Raw genomic sequence first — 17,782 nt, 5'->3', positions numbered from 1 at the left:
CCCTGCTTTGACTACTCTATCTCTCTGAAAGTAGAGTACAAATTTTAAGGGTAAATATCCAACAGCATTTTCCTTTCATTAAATTGGTTACACAAGTAAAGTAAAGTAAATCAGGTTCTTTTTTTTCAAGGAACAACTTATTTTAACAAACTTCTTTTCACATTCACACTATGGCATCATTATAAAACTCATACTGAAATTTTCTTAATATTCAGCACTTCCTAAGTTCAACTCTACTTTCACTTCATGTTTTGCTTCAGCATTTGTACCATCATCATAATTCTAAGAACCCAAAATAAACAGAAAAAACAAGTTAGGTAAGAAAAATACTATAGAAAACATTAATTAAAGAATTTAGTGATCACCTGTTGAGATTTCTAGCTACTTTTGAGTGGTTGGGGGGGTGGGGGTGTTTTTAACTTCTGATTTACCCTTTCTGTGATAGCGTATTGCATAAGCAATTTTCATCAAGATGATCAAGAAATGCAGGCATCAGTTTTAGTTGTTAAAAACCACCACTTTAAGCTGAAAAATTAGTAATATTTTCAAATACCATGCAGAGTCTGTGGGTTAAGAGAGTATTAAAGAGGTTTTGTGCTTTTAGTTGTTTACTTTACTGCTGCTATATGAAATGATTTTATCATAAGCAGCAAAATTAATAAAGGCTGGTTTCCAAAAGATCTGTTCCCCATCACTCTCCTCCAAGAGGGCTGCCAACTCACTCCCACCTGTATCACTCACACTCCTCCTGCACTACCTGCCCACTTTCCTCTCAGTGCCATGCCTGGAGAGCTGGGGAGGGGGCAGCACATCCCCTACAACATTTGAAGCACCGATATGGGAATTGGTTGAATTTATTCCAGATAGAATAAGGGCTGCTGCCTTTTGAAACGTTTAACAGCTTAAAATAGTTCCCATTTCAAAAGAGAGGAGAAATGAAAAAGATCTCATATTGTTACAACAGTGGATATAAATGAACTTGCAGGGTGTTTTTACATGAAGCATAGCGGTACCTGCTTAAAGACAAAAGAAATAGACATTGCTTTAAAGTATCATTTGGCTTGGAGGTAAAAAGCACCTTGCTATTATGTATAGTAGTAACGGAATTGACGTTATATGAAAATGGTTTTGAATCTTCCAAGCTTTACTACAGTAAAGTGATACTGTCTAAAATACTCAGTTCTGAGCAAGATGTTATATTTTGTGAAAGTTGTAGTGATAAGGAAGGGCATGTAGTATTTCCTTCATGCATTGTGAATCTGATTTTTTTCCATGGGCTTGTTCATGGCCAAAGAGTACAAGATTTATCAAATGTAATGATAACAATATTAGGACTATCTTCTGCTGGGCAAGAAGGACACAGTTTTACTTCCTTTTGTGCTGATATAATCTTGGGAAGCATACTTTTTTGCAGACTTCCCTTGCAGCAGTCATGCAAGTTACGGTAATCAAGATGTCAACGATACATGACTGATTTTGTAGGGCAAAATATTCCACCATATATTCTGATTTGTGCTGTGAAAGACAATTTGGCATAAGGCATCTGATTTTTTTTTTTACTTCATTTGACTTTTCCCCCCTTATGTTGTTGCATTTGTGTTACTTGAGGAATCTTCTAGATTTACAGCAGCACTGGACATACAACATGTGGGTAATCATACAACCTTTCTCCCAAGTTGGTAACAATACTTGTCCTGTTTTGATTACAATGCAGTATGCCATGTGAATTTATATCGTTATGTAGTTATTTAAAAATGTGTGTATCAAGAAAGTTACTTCAAATAATTCATCAACTGCTCACTATACTGTTTTTATTACAAGTAGTAGTCAGCCTTTCTGCTTTTTTATATGTCAGATTAATTTAACATCTGAGCTCCTGGAAAATGGTCTGAGTTGCTCGAGGTAAGTAAAATAATCCAGATTATGCTGTTTCATCAGTGTGAAGGGTAGTGGTAAATTACAAGTCTGACTTCTTTGCTAGTGATGTGGCAGTCAGGCAAACCTCCAAAGAAAAACCCTGTGTAGGTTAGTCCCCAGGGGAAGAATAGCCAGTTAAATTGTTTGCCTAGTCAAAGGGGTATTGGTATAGTCAAAGGAACAGGCTACCATTGCTGTTCCTGCATAAGATTTACATTTCTTACAATACATCTGCAGTCACATCTAGAAACCCTGGTCATTGGCTTCACTTGGCAAGCAGGTGTAAAAAAGGAAGCAAATAGTCTTTTCACCAGGGAGCATACAATATGTTTTGTATAATATTTTGTGCAACTTTTTATTGGTTGAGTTGGTTTTTTTTTCCTGGTTTATTCAGAACCAGTTAAGTGTCTTCTCAGAGAGTATGGATTAAAGATATAATTTGTAGTGGAAATTGGGCAATAAAATTTATTTTTCAGGGACTACCAAGAGTAGGAAGGGAGTGCTACTTTTTGTTTTATTAATGACAACATCAAAACTTCACAAAAATACATCAGCTCCTTTCCAGCTTATTGTTTTTATGATTCACATATGTCCCTTGCTTAATTTGTGCATCTACTTCTGTCTAGCTACAACTCTGATAAATGTGGGTCCTGAAAAGGAATTATTTGCCACAAAGCAAATGTCATTGTGAGAGGACAGTACTCCAGAGTGTATGCTTTCATTGTCAGAAAGCAGCCCCAGTCTCACGCTGAAGATGCTGTTGGCCCGTTTCTACCCACTTCGACTTGCACTCTTTTTCCAGTGCATAAATGGCGCTCTTGTATTTAAAGCATATTACAAGAGAGACTTTTCGCTGTTATTTTGGTAGATTAAACCACAGCCTTGTAAATGTCTCTTTACAAAAAAAGGCTTTTGAGACTCCTTTGGTAGCCACCTTCCATACCTTTCCCGTTTTGAATTTTTTTTTTTTTTTAATCAATGAGGCTAATCAGACCTAATACTAATTTGAAACACATCACTTTAGTATTTTTAGCATTTCATGAGTTGTATTGCTGTTTTTTCCTTTCCTTGACTGGAAATAGTTCTTCTGTCATATCCTGCAATTGCATTTTCATTGTTTTCATGCACATAGCCTGTTGTGGGCTCATAATGTCTTTATAATTGCTTAATAAATGTCCATCTTTCTCCTCTCCTGTTGTTTCCAGCTGATAAGCTCTTAATAGCATAAGTTTTTTGGTTTTAAGGACTAAGCATATGACCATTTAGCAATGATTAATTTTTAGTGTTTCTGTTCTTCTCATATAATATCCTGTCCTCTACTGCCAGTCCCTAACCGTTGTCATTATGGTCCATTCCTACTTCCTGGACCACAGTTGTTTATGCAAGTAGCAAATAGTGGCAATAATGTGCACTTGCAGCCCCAAAAGCCAACTATCCTGGGCTGCATCAAGAGAAGCGTGACCAGCAGGTGAAGTAATTCTACTCCACTCCTGTGAGACCCCACCCAGAGCACCGCGTCTTGCTCAGTGTGATGCTCTTCTTGACAATCAGACAAATTGCTTGTCATGTTCTTCCTTGTCTAGAGAGTTGATTATCTTATCAAAGGAAGTTTATTGGGTTAGCAAAGTAATTCCCTTTTTATGTGTTACCCTGTTGTTTTGTTTGTTTGGGGTTTTTTGTTTTTGTTTTGTTTTGTTGGGTTTTTGTTGTTGTTGTTGTTTTTTTAACTTCTGTGTTTATTTAGCCTTTCCAGATTAGGTTTGTATTATAAAATTCTGTCGATGTCAGTCTGTTGGATGTGTTGGCAGGATCTCCTCTTGACTATTCTGTTAATATTTGCTAATTTCTGGCCGGTTGGTATCCTCCTTATTTGGGTGTTTGTGTGTAGGTTTCTTGTTGTTTTGTTTTGGGATTTGTCTTTGTTTATTTTTTTCTGAAGAAAAACAAACAAAACCTGTGTTGCTAAGTTTGTAATTTCATTTGTCAGGTATTTAAAGATTCTGAAATAACAATCATCTGGTCCTCCTGATTTTGAATATTTTAAGGTATTTTATTGGTTTTTATATCCACACAGTAATTCCCATTTTTCCATGTTTGTTTGGTGGTTCCAGCTGATAGGTAGGACCATAACTGAGGGACGTCCAAGACTCCTCATCCTAAATCTGCACCATGTAGGAGTATTTTTTTCCAGATACATAGGCCTGTGGATTTTGCTATGTTTTGCAGTCTGGTCTTAGTCAAAGAACAGCATTTATTCTAAATAGGTAAAGGCAAGTGTCACCCATAATATTGCTTAAACCATCTGAGGGGAAAAAAAAGTAAGAACACTTGGATGGCAGAGTTGAAAATTGCAGAATTTGGGTGTATTTTGATTTCAGCTTTCTCTTGGCATCACTCCCTGAGCTGTCCAAGCTCTTGAAGAGTCAGTGGGGCTCACATCAGTTTGGGGAAGTTTTACTTCCAAATATCTTTTATATTTAATCATAATATTGTAGTTAACTTCTAATGTTATTCCTGTAATAATAAATGGTATCAAATTATCTCAATTGTTAAATTTCTTCTTCTGATGATTGCAAGGTTAATTTTTAAACACTGAGTATCTTTCCTTGGTGTTTTTTTCAAGCCAACAGTGGTTAAATGTTACTTCTTTGGAACACTATGAATAAGGTGTTGTAAGAACAGTAAAACAAACGCAACCTGTGCACGTTCCCCATGCTGTGAATATCTTTGGAGGTTTACATTTGTCCTGCCAACTGCAGCAAGGCTTTTCTAGATCTGTGTGCTCCTTTGTCTTTGCAAGTACTTTTTTGAGTCTCTATCTACACTGACTACTCTATCCTCTTTGCTTATATACCTCTCCTCCCTATATTACAGGAATCATCAGTATATTTCAGCAGTAGCTGAGATTTCTGATCCAACAAACCATGCACTTAAATCTATATGGTCAATAAACCTGGATCTGCACAGCAAAAGTTAGTGTTCCCATCCGAGGCATAGGTATTGCACAAGAGCCACATGCAGCTGAGTCATATAAGGGCAAGCTACCATGCTGATTTACTGTCTCTGAAAACAGGCTGCATGTAAACTGCATATGAGGTGTGGGTAGACCGTGAACAACGTTTTGGCAACCTCTGGTCTATGTTTCAATGTGATTGAAAGGCTGACAGTCTCAGAAGAAGCTGCAAGTAAGTTCATCTCACCTCATTTCAAGCATCTGGTCACACTGAGCTGTTTTCATGGTCAGTACAGAGAATTCCAGGGCAAAACTGAGCTGACATCTGTAGGTGTCATCATAGACATCTGTGCTTCAATTCAGTCGTGGTCTGTGCATTTCTCTCCAGTGGGTGAAAGGGTAGCCCAGAGTGGCTGTCTTGCACAGGGCGTAGTTTTATGCAGTCAAATGAACACCTCCCTGAAAGCTTTCAATTTTTAAATTTTCGATATGTTCGTAATGTGCTAAGAGTGACTTAGCAGTCTTAATTTAACTGTTGTTCTCACTAGTTTGAATGAGGGCATTTGCATTTCTGTACCATCTCCAGTGTTGTAATCAGAGCATTTCACTTACATGTTTGCAGAGCCTGGGAGAGTAAAATCTTGGTCTAATAATTAGAATTTCAAGGTACTGTGGTAAAAATGACAATAATGAAAATTTCTCTAATAGTTTTAGCCCTTTTATTTTTGCAAGGTAACTAAAGTACCAGTGTGTGGTAATTTAATGGAGATACATTAGGTCAAAAGCAATGCAGACTGAATTTAATTGTAAATGTGAATAGCTGTGTTTTGTTTACATTTACTAGCAGTTAGTGTTTAAATTGAGTGCTTAATTGTTTGGAAAAGAATGGATGGTGTTACATTAATACGTTTAAATAACACTGTTCTGTCTCCTGATTTTTGTACAGAGGACAGTAACAATTTTCTGTGGTGGAAACTACTAAATCTATAGGGTTTTATATAAGTCAATATTAGTGCTCTAGATAGCGTTGTTCTGACTGTACAGTAAGACTTCAGTTAGACAATAGCAGTGTAATTTGAAAAAGTAGTGAGTTCCTGTTATGAGTTGATCATTTTTTCCTGGAATAAAACTGGTTTAACATGATAATAATTAATTCCTAACTCTGAAATAATACTTCATTCTACTAGAGAAATATTGATGTAATGGTTGAGTCAGAACTTTGGGAAATTGAAACTCCTTTTAGGCCTAAAATGAAAACCTTATTATAAAGATGAATTGGAGTGGGGTTTTGTTTGATTTGGGCTGGTTTTTTGTTTTTTGTTTTTTTTTTTTTTTTTTACAATTGGAACAAAGGTAGTTAGGATGGATCAGATGACAACTTGAGTGTGATTTACTTTTAACAGAGTACCTATAATATGAAAAACTTTAGGAAAGAAGATTTTTTTTTTTTTTTAACATGCAGATTCTTGGAGAAAATAATTGTACTAAAATCTGTCTGGCAGTAGCTATTCGTATCTCCTCTCTGCAATTGTATTTTCTTCCCTCTGGTTCAATGAAATATTAACCACAGCCTTGAATCTTTTTTCTTTGTTTTGTGGTTACTTGCTTTTTCATATTCCCTCACGGTTGCATTTAAGTATGTCACTAGTTACGTGAGTCATTTCCAATTTGGGTTTAAAAATAATTAAAAACCTTAAATTATTTGAATCTTTAGTCTTTTTGTATGTGTAGAGTTTATTTCAGGTTTTAAGTTTCATTAACAGATTATTTTGATCAATTTCTAGCTGTTACAATTAATACTGCTATTGCAGTGGTATGGCTAAAAAATTGTAACGGTATAAATATTTTTGAACCAATTATGAGCAGTACTTCAGAAGATGTTCTCAGTATTTATTAGGCATCATGCAACTTGCATACTGCTTTGCTTTTTATAGATGCCTTTGAGAAAGCCCATAATTTGTAACAGGAAATGTAATAGAGTTATAGGAAATGTACGAAGAGTGGGAACTGTGTCTGCAATACAATTTAAGAAAGGTCTTTGGGAAGGGCTGGATAAATATGCTTAAGTTTATAAATATTTTTATTGATTCTGTCTATCCCAAGTAATACCAATCCCAGGAGGTTAGAAGTAACTTTTCTTTGTCAGACCTTAACACAGAAAATAACTTGCAGTATGTTGTCATTTAGTTTCTTTATATTATGGACATATTTGTGAACTATAGTTCTAGGCCAAGACTTTGCATTAGACACAGCATAAACAGGGAGGGAGGGAAGGTAACTTCTGTTATCGAGGAATCAAGACTGGATAACTGCGGGGGAAAAAAGACAGGAGTATCCTAGGAAATGATGGGTTGTGCTCAAAGATATGCCATTCTATTATGAATAATATAATCAAACATACAATGTCTTGTACTTCTAAAGACTTACGTTGCTCTCTTGTCTGTTGCTTGACAATTTTTCAGTTGTGTTAGATAGAGGTCAAGAGTACCAGTCCTGTAACTGGTGAAATTTTGAGCTAGTTTTTGGCTTTCTAGTGAGTGTGAAGAGCCAAGCATATATTGTATTTAATATATATATATAAAACCTTTTAATTTTTTATCTTTTATTCTATTTTAAAAATTAATTTCATATGTAGATTAGCAGGCATTTGGAAATAATTCTGTTGTGCAATACCTTTATCAGTGCCAGTAGTTGTTTGGCTGTAGAGACTACTCCCAGGCTGAAGGATTTTAGATATAGTTAATTGCATACATTCAAGAAATGTATAGAATTATTTTGTTGAACTGTGATGACAGTCCAGCAAATTTATGGATTGTACTTAAATGCAAGTCTTTATTAATTCCCTTTTTCTCAAATATCATATGTGTCCTGCCACTAGTGAGAATTTACATCATGCTTTCAACCATGGTATAGTCCTGTGTATTTTGTTCATATATTACTTACATTGTACTATATATTTTGTGTGGCCCATACATATAATTTGTATCACTTTGGTATCTGGGATCCTAGATAAAGATGAAGATAGTATTCTGTACATTTTTTGTGCATGCCATAAACAGAACATCATGCACCAAAGACTGCATTATAAAACAAAAGACAACACACAAATACAAGCAGATATGGGACTATAAAGAAACAATGAAGGAAACATAGATCAGTATGTTAAATAGCAGTTGCAGCTTGCCAGTGACCCAGTTACTGCCCAAGTGTTGTTTTATAATAGAAAAGAAATATCAAAGAGTGCTTTGCAGGGAAATAGAATGAGGTTTTATGGGTATTGTCTGGCAGTTCCTTCTAAATACAAGAGAACATCCGTAAGGCTGGTGTTTTCAAACAGGCAAGACAGTGCCAAAGACTAGTTTCATTACTTTAATCCTAGAATATCCTAACATTTTGTTACCAAATGGGAAAGTTGTGTGAGTTTTCACAGCACCATGCTGCCTTACCCTGTCTGGTTTTGACATATTGGAGAATGGATATATGCAAGATTTGTGCATGTTGTCATCTGAATATAAGAACCTGATGAGAGAACTGAATCTGAGAGGGTATTCTGGTTATGAAGCTTATGATACACAGAAAGAGAAAGGAGATGGGGCTTATGGGAAAGATCTAAAGATCACTTATATGGCTAAGCCACTATCCATTATATTTGAGAAGTTGTGGTAGTCCGGTGAAGTTCCTGCTGACCGGAAAAGGGATAACATAACTCCCATTTTTTAAAAGGGAAGTAAGAAGGACCTGGGGAACTACAGGCCAGTCAGTCTTACCTCTGTGCCCAGCAAGATTACGGAGTGGATCCTTCTGGAAACTATGCTAGAGCACATGGAAAATAAGGAGGTGATTGTTGACAGCCAACATGGTTTCACTGCAGGCAAATTGTGCCTGACAAGTTTGGTGGCCTTTTACAAAGAGCTACAAAGATAAGGGAAGGGCAGCTGACTGACATTATCTACTTGGACTTGTGCAAAGCTTTTGACACTGTCCCACACAACATCCTTGACTCTAAACTGGAGAGACGTGGATTTGACAGATGAACCACTCAGTGGATAAGGAATTGGCTGGATGGTTGCACTAAGAGTTGTAGTCAACGGCTTGATGTCCAAGTGGATACTGGTGACAAGTGATATTCTTCAGCGGTTAGTACTGGGACCAGTGCTGTTGAACATCTTTGTTAGCGACATGGACAGTGGGATTGAGTGCACCCTCAGCAAGTTAACCAGTGACACCAAGCTGTGTGGTGTGGTCGACATGCTGGAGGGAAGGGATGTCATCCAGAGGGACCTGGACAGGCTTGAGAGGTGGACCTGTGTGAACCTCATGAAGTTCAACAAGACCGAGAGCAAGGTCCTACACATGGGTTAAGGCAATCCCAAGCACAAATAGAGTCTGGGTGATGAGTGGATTGAGAGCAGCCTTGTGGAGAAGGACTTGGGAGTAGTAATGGATGGAAAACAATGTGTGCTCACAGCCCAGAAAGCCAACTGTATCCTGGGCTGCATCAAGAGAAGTGTAGCCAACGGGTGGAGGGAAGTGATTCTCCCCCTCCACTCTTGTGAGACCTCACCGAGAGCACAGTGTCCAGCTCTGGGGATCCCAGCATAAGGACATGGACCTGCTTGAGCAGGTCCAGAGGAGGCCACAAAGACGATTAGGAGTCTGGAGCACCTCCCTGATGAGAACAGGCTGAGAGAGTTGGGGTTGTTCAGCCTGGAGAAGAGAAGGCTCTGGAAGGACCTTATGGCAGCCTTCCAGTACTTAAAGGGGACCTACAGGGAAGACGGGGAGGGACTCTTTATCAAGGAGTGTAGTGATAGGACGAGGGGTAATGGTTTAAATGAGATGCAAGATTTAAATGAGGTGCAAGGAAGAAATTCTTTACTGTGAGGGTGATGAGACACTGGCACAGGTTGCCCAGAGAATCTGTGGCTGCCCCCTCCCTGGCAGTGTTCAAGGCCAGGTTGGACGGGGCTTTGAGCAACCTGGTGTAGTGGAAGGTGTCCCTGCCCATGGCAGGAGGGCTGGAACTAGATGGTCTTTAAGGTCCCTTCCAACCCAAACCAATCTGTGATTATATGGTTTATCTATAAAACTAGTAAAACAAGTGGAAGGAACTTTATATATTTATACAGTACAGGTACTGTTTACCATCAGTCTGCAGGGTAGGATTCACAAATCTTTTAGTCCTTCCTACCCTGTTCTTAAAAGTAATAGTTACCTGGATCTCATGCTGCAAGTAAGGCCATTATTCCTTGTACTGTCACCCCCAGAGGTAGAGTGTGCTATGTTTTTTTTTTTTGTTTTGCATCACATTGGGGTTTGGATTGGTGTTGTGATGGTAGGTTTTTGGTGTTTGTTTTGGTTTGGAGTTTTTTTTAAAAGAATCTGGTAGGTTTAGAATGACAGGTGATGTGTGACACTCTTAACAGACAGACCTGTGCTGTCAATAGAAGGATGGTTTTGTCCTTTCACCTAGTGCTTCAAAATAGAGATTATAAATAAATAGTTTCAGGGAAACAGGCCAATGCAAGTAGAATTTGGATTTTTATGGGCTGTGGCTGTAAAGTTCTCCTTTATTCTGTTTATTTGTTTTTTCTTTCTGCTTCTTTCTTGATTTTTTTTTCCTATAAGTTGCTTCACAACAGAATGTACTTAAACATTTATAGAAATTGAGGAGGAGTTTTAACGTACTATAGTGAAGGTTGCTGTCAAACATTTTATTTTAATTTGTAAGAGCTACTGAGTTTAAAACTGGGTTCCAAAACTCAGGGAGGAGGTGAAGCTGAAAGACAGTGTTTTCGTGTTGGAAGCGGAGGCATGCTTAATAACAGGAACAATTTTAGTATTATCTGAATGACACAATAACAAAAGAATTGAGGTGAGAGTAAGATATATGTTTATTATCTGTGTGAGCTCAATCTCCTCTTGTGTGTCACTGCTAATATTCTAGAGGCAAATTTGACCCGTCAAGATTTATCATTCTGTGTTTTCTCTTATATCTCTTTAATGTGTGTAGTGTGTATGTAATGGGTATACTAAATCCTACTGGTATGAAATATGGCTGTTTTTCACAATTCTAACTCTTTAAGGATGCTCAAGTGACATAGAAGAATGGCACATAAAGACTGATTTGTCTAAGGTCATAATAAGAATCTGTGGCACATCTCCCAATTTGATGCTGACATCCTAGAAGTCATCCTCATCCTTTAGCAAACCCTATTCCAGAAGTTAAACCTGAAACTCTTTATTTCTTCACACTAAATTTTCACTTTCAGTTTTGCCAAATCATTATGTTGAGATGTTTCAATTAACTGGGGTTGTATAATAATTAACAATTTTGGTGGCATTTCATAGGAATTAGTAGTTCTTAGCTGTGCTAGAAGAAACAAGGTAACCCATGTAGTTGATTTTTTTTCATTATATAGATAAGGCTATAGATGCAGTTTTGAGTGTGCAGAAAGACTACATTTGCAGTGTTGCACATATGAGGGATTAAATTCTTACCTGGTATCTAGTTTATTTAAATGAGATGAAAGGATTGTGCATGTGTAAAGTAGTTCTTGAGCTCTTTTGTCTTGATATAGGCAGAGTTTAAGACTGGCCTCTTAGGTTCCTCCCAAGTCTTGGCATAGCTCTTAAAGAAACTGCATTATACTGTAGCCTATATGTTAGGCCAGATGGCTTGCATCCCTTTGTACTGTCTATACTGAAGTAGTCTAGGACTGCTTTGATGAAGAGATGCTGCCATCTCCAACCTTGTTAACCTCAGGTTAAGAGTGGCAAAATAAGCAGAGCTGGAAAGCATTTTTCAATGTCTTAATTTAAAATACCAAGTACAATAAGCCTTTAAGTATCAAATTAACACTTTTTCTGAGTTTTTGTTAGGACAGTTTCACTTGTCCTAACAAAAAAGTTAAAGTGCTGTGATTATGCAGTGCAACATGTATTGATAGCACTGCATCCTTTTAGAGAAAGTATTGTTGAGTAATTAGGGATAAAAGCAGAAAGCACTCAAATGGGTTTTTTTCCCTGTGTTTTTCAGATGGTGGTAAAAACCTTCATGGATATGGACCAGGACTCGGAGGATGAGAAGCAGCAGTATCTCCCATTAGCCTTGCACCTTGCATCTGAATTCTTCCTCAGGAATCCCAATAAAGATGTGCGCCTCCTAGTAGCATGTTGCTTGGCTGATATCTTTCGTATCTATGCTCCTGAAGCTCCATATACTTCTCATGACAAACTTAAGGTAAAATTGCTTTATAAAATAAAGGCTTTCATCCCCCCAGAAAAAAAAACCCAAACCAAACACAAAACCAACCAACCAAAAAAAAAACATGAAAAAAATTTTTACTTGCATTTATACTGATGTCAGTTTTATTGAAGAGATGTTGCTTTAGTCCTGTGAGTAAGTGTAGTACTTTAAGGGCCAGAGATGTGTAAAGAAACACTAGCTAACCAGTATCTGTGTTGGTGATAGCTTTCAGTCAGTGCTGAAAAAAGACAATTTAATGTTCTCATGTCATGAGTTTGTAAATGTGAGTAGATGTCACTACTAAAGGGTTGTATTTTTATTCTCTGCTGAATGAAGCTTGTAAACACTTTATTGTTTTTTTGACAGGACATATTCTTGTTTATTACAAGACAATTAAAAGGCTTGGAGGACACGAAGAGCCCTCAGTTTAACAGATACTTTTACTTGTTAGAGGTAACGCAATAATTGTAATTTTCAGTAGATGGTATTTGCTCTGTAAGCCTAAGAAGTGTAATCAGACTTTCTCCAGATGTGCCAGTATGTCTAGCAAATTTCTCTTATTCTATCACACCAGATTTATTAATGTTCCATGAACTGCTTCTGTTCATAGTTAGAATTCTGTTTGCATTTAATAAGTTCCTGAAGCCTATAGTTGAGGACATGTTAAAACAATTGGTATTTAGTAATATTTAGCTTTTATCTTACAATTCTGTACATTGTTTTTTGTATCCTGCAACTTTAAGGTTATATTACCTCATCAAGAGAGAATTTCAAATGCTGATTAAAATGCAAATCTGCTTATATTGATGATGGGAGAAGGGATATAAGATTTTGGCTTAAAAACATTAGAAAAACCTACTCTTAATAAGAAGTGTGGGGTTTTTATCAGTGTGCATTTAGAAACTAACTTGTTTGTAAACCTTTTATTGATGTTTAAAAGTATTGTTTCATAGCATGAAGAAAAATATCTAGAAACGTGGACTTATATTAACAATTTCTGTCAATCTGCTTTTATACATAAAAAATCATATTGATCAGATTATTCTATATTTAGGTTTTTTCTGTATGTATATTGCAAAGCCCCTTTGTGTTAAGAGCTCTTTATAGGCAAATATCCAGTCTCTTTCCCCAAAGGGTTTAAAATTGATTGTATAATATTTTTTCTTAAGTAGAAAAAAAATTAACTAACATGATTGTATTTATGTGACTTAATGTGAAGTTTTAATACCCTGAATATCCTATTTTTGTTTTAGAATTTAGCTTGGGTTAAATCTTACAACATCTGCTTTGAGTTGGAAGATTGCAATGAAATTTTTATTCAGCTTTTTAGGACTCTTTTTTCAGTTATCAAGTAAGTTGAGTTGCTTCAGAATAATCAAAATATCAGTTTTGGGGGTAGACTGAATCCTTGCATAGTTACAAATAAGTATGTCTGAATAGAACAAGTCTTTATTTCTTTGAACGAGGAGATACAGGGAAAACAAATGAGTGCAAATTACTGACACTATGGAGGGGTGGGTGTGCCTAGAAGTGTTAAAAATTCTTGTCCACATTGCAACAGTATACTTCATTCTTACTCATTTATCTACATTTGTATTTCCATGGTTATTATTTTATTCCTTTTTGTTTTGTTTCACTTCTTAAAACAGAGCTAGGGTGTTCTAGGTTTTTTTAAGCTTTCTGTAAGAGAGGAAAGGGGCATAAAATAGTTTTGAGTTTTGAGATGTCGAGAATGTAAGTGAGGGCAAGATGTACAGTGTTAGAGACATTGTTTCTTAACAGTAGTGTTAAATTGTCAGACCCTGACAAATATTAGTATTGATATTATTCTTTATCATCTTAGTAATAGCCACAACCAGAAGGTACAAATGCATATGCTGGATTTGATGAGTTCTATCATCATGGAAGGCGATGGAGTAACTCAGGAGCTGCTGGACTCGATTTTGATTAACCTCATTCCTGCACACAAGGTCTGCAAAGTAAAATATTATAGTATGGTACACCATTATAACATTAATTTTCATTGCCTTTTGCTTGTTTATTTCTCCACACATTTTAGCCATTATGACTGCTTTTTTTTCCCCCCAGCCTCATAACAGAAGATTGAAAATTTCCTTTGGGAATTATTTGCTGCTGCTCATTAACTATGTCTAGATTATTCAGTATCAAGAGCTTCTGCCTACTTGTCACCTCAGGAACTCTTCTGAAACAGAAATAAAGTATTTTCAAGCAGGTGTAATAGGAAAACATATATTACGATTTGTTGGTTGGTTTGGTTTTTGGGTTTGTTGGGATTTTTTTAATTGAATAGACATTAAGTATTTTTTTTATTTAAAAGAAAAGGAAAGGGGAAAATAAAATATTTTCCAAAGACTTCTGTGGGGACTTGCTTACTTCAGCTTGCCAGTGAGAATCCCCTCTACCTCCCTAGTTCTGTTTTTATTTTCCCCCAGTGTCCTTCCCCCTTAAACTTTTCTTGTACTGAAACCTAATTATTACCTGAAGTGTAGTACTTGCTCCATATTTTTTTATGAGTTCCATACTCATTCTGCCCTTTGCAGAGTTCAGCATCCCTTTACTCACTTATAAATGACGCATACCCACACACACACACACACCCATACCCACGCCTGGTCTGCAATTGAGCTTTTGAAGTAGTTAGTACCTTTACCATAATGGCCAATTAAAGTTGAAAGGAGAGTAAACACAACTCAGTCATGAAATCACAGAAAGTGAGATGCAGACTGCTGTTGCCTTCCATTGACCAAGAAAATTCCCTCGCTAAAACGCTTGTGCTTCTTACTGAAAATTGGAGATCAGTAAGTTTCAGTTACAAGCTTCAGTAAATGAACTGTACTCTAATTACCAAGTATGTGTTTTTATTAATTTAAAATAATGGCAAAATTAAGGCAGCTACATCCATGACTACAGAATTAAAGTTAAATTTGCACATAAAAGCAGGGATTATTCCTTTAGCTACCTAAAGAGGAAGAATTCATGGAAATGTATAACACAGGAGTGATTAAGCCTTGGCCATTGTCATTTACCTGTGAAATCTCAGCAATGGGGATATAAAAGTATCTGTTGTCTGAGGTCAGTTTGCATTCCTTCTGTCATTACCATGAGATGGGAATACCGTTCTATCAACTCATGTTTATTCACAGCAGCTGAGTGATGTCTTATTAAAACTGCTAACAGGAAGGGAGGCCTCTTAATCATAACAATAGAAAAATAGTTCCTTTGAAAATATGTTGTTCTTTTAAAATTGTTTCTAATCAATTATAGGCAGTATTGATCAGGAGTGGAAATAGGAATGGAGATGTGTATGTCAGGTACTGGGTGATGCTATTAACAGTGGTGGGCAGAGATTGTTCTGAGGACGTAAAGACCTGGTAAACCTTGTACAACAGGTCAGTGTGTTGTGACTATTTGGTGTAGACGAAGTAAAAGTTAATATTATCCTTTAACATTAATGTTAGCTTAATCACGTAATTTTACCTAATGAAGGAAATTCTTAAGCAAGGCTGTTAAAGAAGGTAAACTTGGGGTAAATGTTGGGTTGTACTGCATATTTAGTATCTGTTAGAGGACTGGTGGCCAGTCCTTATTGTCTCTTGGCCATCATGACTGAGCAAATAATACGCCGCAGTCAGTGCTCAGTATCGTACTTGTTCGTTCTGTGATTATATTAATTGTTTGTCCTTAGGTATGTAAATCAGAAGCACCATAGCTTGAAAAGCACAATTTATTTTCTTGAAGAGAACATCTAATAACAATACTTTTATGTCCATGCAAAGCATTTGAATACTAGTCATTCTCTGTTATGACATAAAGTATTAGTGTGGCTAGACTCTTACACTTAATGGAACTTCATCTTTGTAAAGGAGCTGAAATATGTGTTTTGGATAATGTATTCTATTCCTTTTTTGGGTTTTGTAGTTTGGGTTTGTTTGTTTTTTTGGTGTGTTTTTTTTTTTTTTAAAAAAAACTCTCTTACATTATGTAAGTACTGCAATAAAAAAAGATAAATATACCAGTATCTAGAGATGAAGTAGAGTCTACCTCAGTATCTAAATTATATTCATTTGTACCTCCATTAACAGTAAAGTGACTTTACTGTACATTGTTCTCTCTGTGTGTGCTAATGTGGCTTTCCTCTAGTAAATCCAGGTTTTCAATAGCAGTATGGTATGACACATTTTGGTCAGACTACCTATGGCATCAAGCTGTAGTTCTTTTTATTAACTTTAAAACCAGTGCTATTTAGTGAATATTTTTCTTCACACTCTTCCTATCAAGGTTAGTCCTTAAAAACATGTATTTCATGTATTTAAAAGAGTTTTCTTCTGCATCTTCTACAGCATGGCCAATCCAGACCTTCAAAGCTTTTTTTTTTTCTCCTAACAGATTGATTATTTGCTTATTTATTAATATTATTAGTTGTTTATTAAGATACATCTTTTCTAGGCTGTTTCAGTGTTTGATTCTTTAGGGGGGTGGGTTTTTTTGTGTTTGGATTATTGGTTTGGTTTTTGGTTTTGTGCGCTTTTTTTTTTTTTTCCCTCTAGCGAGTCTGTCTAGGGGAAAAAGCCCAACACAACTTAATTGCAAGAAATATTTGAAGCTGTATTGAAGATCCAAATAAAATAAATTTGCTCTATGAAGTTGGCAGTCCTTTTGGTTTAATACAGACATTCTTGACCATAAGATTTTAATCATGGCCTGATTTGGAGAGAAACTTTTTTGTTTTGAATTTGAGAAGAGTTTATACATATCTGTCTGTCTCCTATAATGAGACATCAGTTTAGTGCTATGGTGATTGAGGAGATATTTGTTTGAGCCTTTGGCTATTTGTTTCTCTTTACTATCTGTTGATGAGCTGTCTTTCAGTTTGTCATCTCATTAGCTAAAAGAACATGAAGGAGTCATTCTTAATGCAGACTTGCCAAATACCATCTTTCTGAGAATCAGTCATCCTTAGGCTTTACCTGTATTTTGTCTGTAGTCATTTGTAATTTTCAGGACAATCAGCTAATCCACCTTCCTATTTTACTTCCCCCACCCCCCCCATCCAAACTGCATTAATCCCTAGGTGAAATGAGATACTTCATACTGGATTTTGTGCAGATTGACAATCACATTTTTCAGATGGGCAGTTACATTCTTTATCTTGCTCAAGAGTAATAAAAACAATGTTCACATTTGTTATATTGCGATCAAACGTTTAGTTGGAAAGTTTGCAGTTAACTCTGCCCAAGCGTAGGTGCTTTCTGTGGGCTATCTCAGAGCATACAGTGCAGTCCATGGAGAAGTTAGTGCACAGTTTTACCCTCTAGACAAGGCTGAACTTTGCTTCAGGGTGTGCTTTTAATGAGTGTGTGAGGGGGGAAACAAAACATTTAAATACTAAGTTTTTCAGTGGCAAATTTTAGTGCACTTTAGTTACAAAAGTATGGAGGTGTGGTAATGCCTCTTCAAAATTTTTAATGTGATTGCATGTGAAAACCATAAATCTGAATGCAATGCTAAAGGTAACAACTGGAGTTATAAAGTCTTAGAAGAATGTACAGAAGTAATGGGTTTGGGTTAGATTTCTTTTAAGTATGTGAAAAAATAGTTCTAAGATTTTTTTGAAGTCTGTAGTTGTGGAGTTAGCATAATTG

At 36.3% G+C, this 17,782-nt stretch overlaps 1 protein-coding gene across 2 annotated transcripts in view; it reads left to right on the top strand.

Moving 5' to 3' along the window:
- Positions 1 to 17,782, top strand: part of PDS5A (PDS5 cohesin associated factor A) — an 85,223-nt gene that overhangs the window by 22,676 nt on the left and 44,765 nt on the right. For both annotated transcript variants that reach the window (XM_026846853.1, XM_026846854.1), the window contains exons 2-5: positions 11,910 to 12,113; positions 12,486 to 12,572; positions 13,373 to 13,470; positions 13,963 to 14,089. In XM_026846853.1, the coding sequence (XP_026702654.1) occupies positions 11,910 to 12,113; positions 12,486 to 12,572; positions 13,373 to 13,470; positions 13,963 to 14,089 (516 nt within the window). The remainder of the gene's footprint in view (positions 1 to 11,909; positions 12,114 to 12,485; positions 12,573 to 13,372; positions 13,471 to 13,962; positions 14,090 to 17,782) is intronic.

This window comes from Athene cunicularia, assembly GCF_003259725.1.
Source record: "Athene cunicularia isolate RWA chromosome 4 unlocalized genomic scaffold, athCun1 chr4_part1, whole genome shotgun sequence".
In the NCBI taxonomy this organism is placed as follows: domain Eukaryota; kingdom Metazoa; phylum Chordata; class Aves; order Strigiformes; family Strigidae; genus Athene; species Athene cunicularia.
This window is presented reverse-complemented; position numbering and strand designations above follow the sequence as displayed.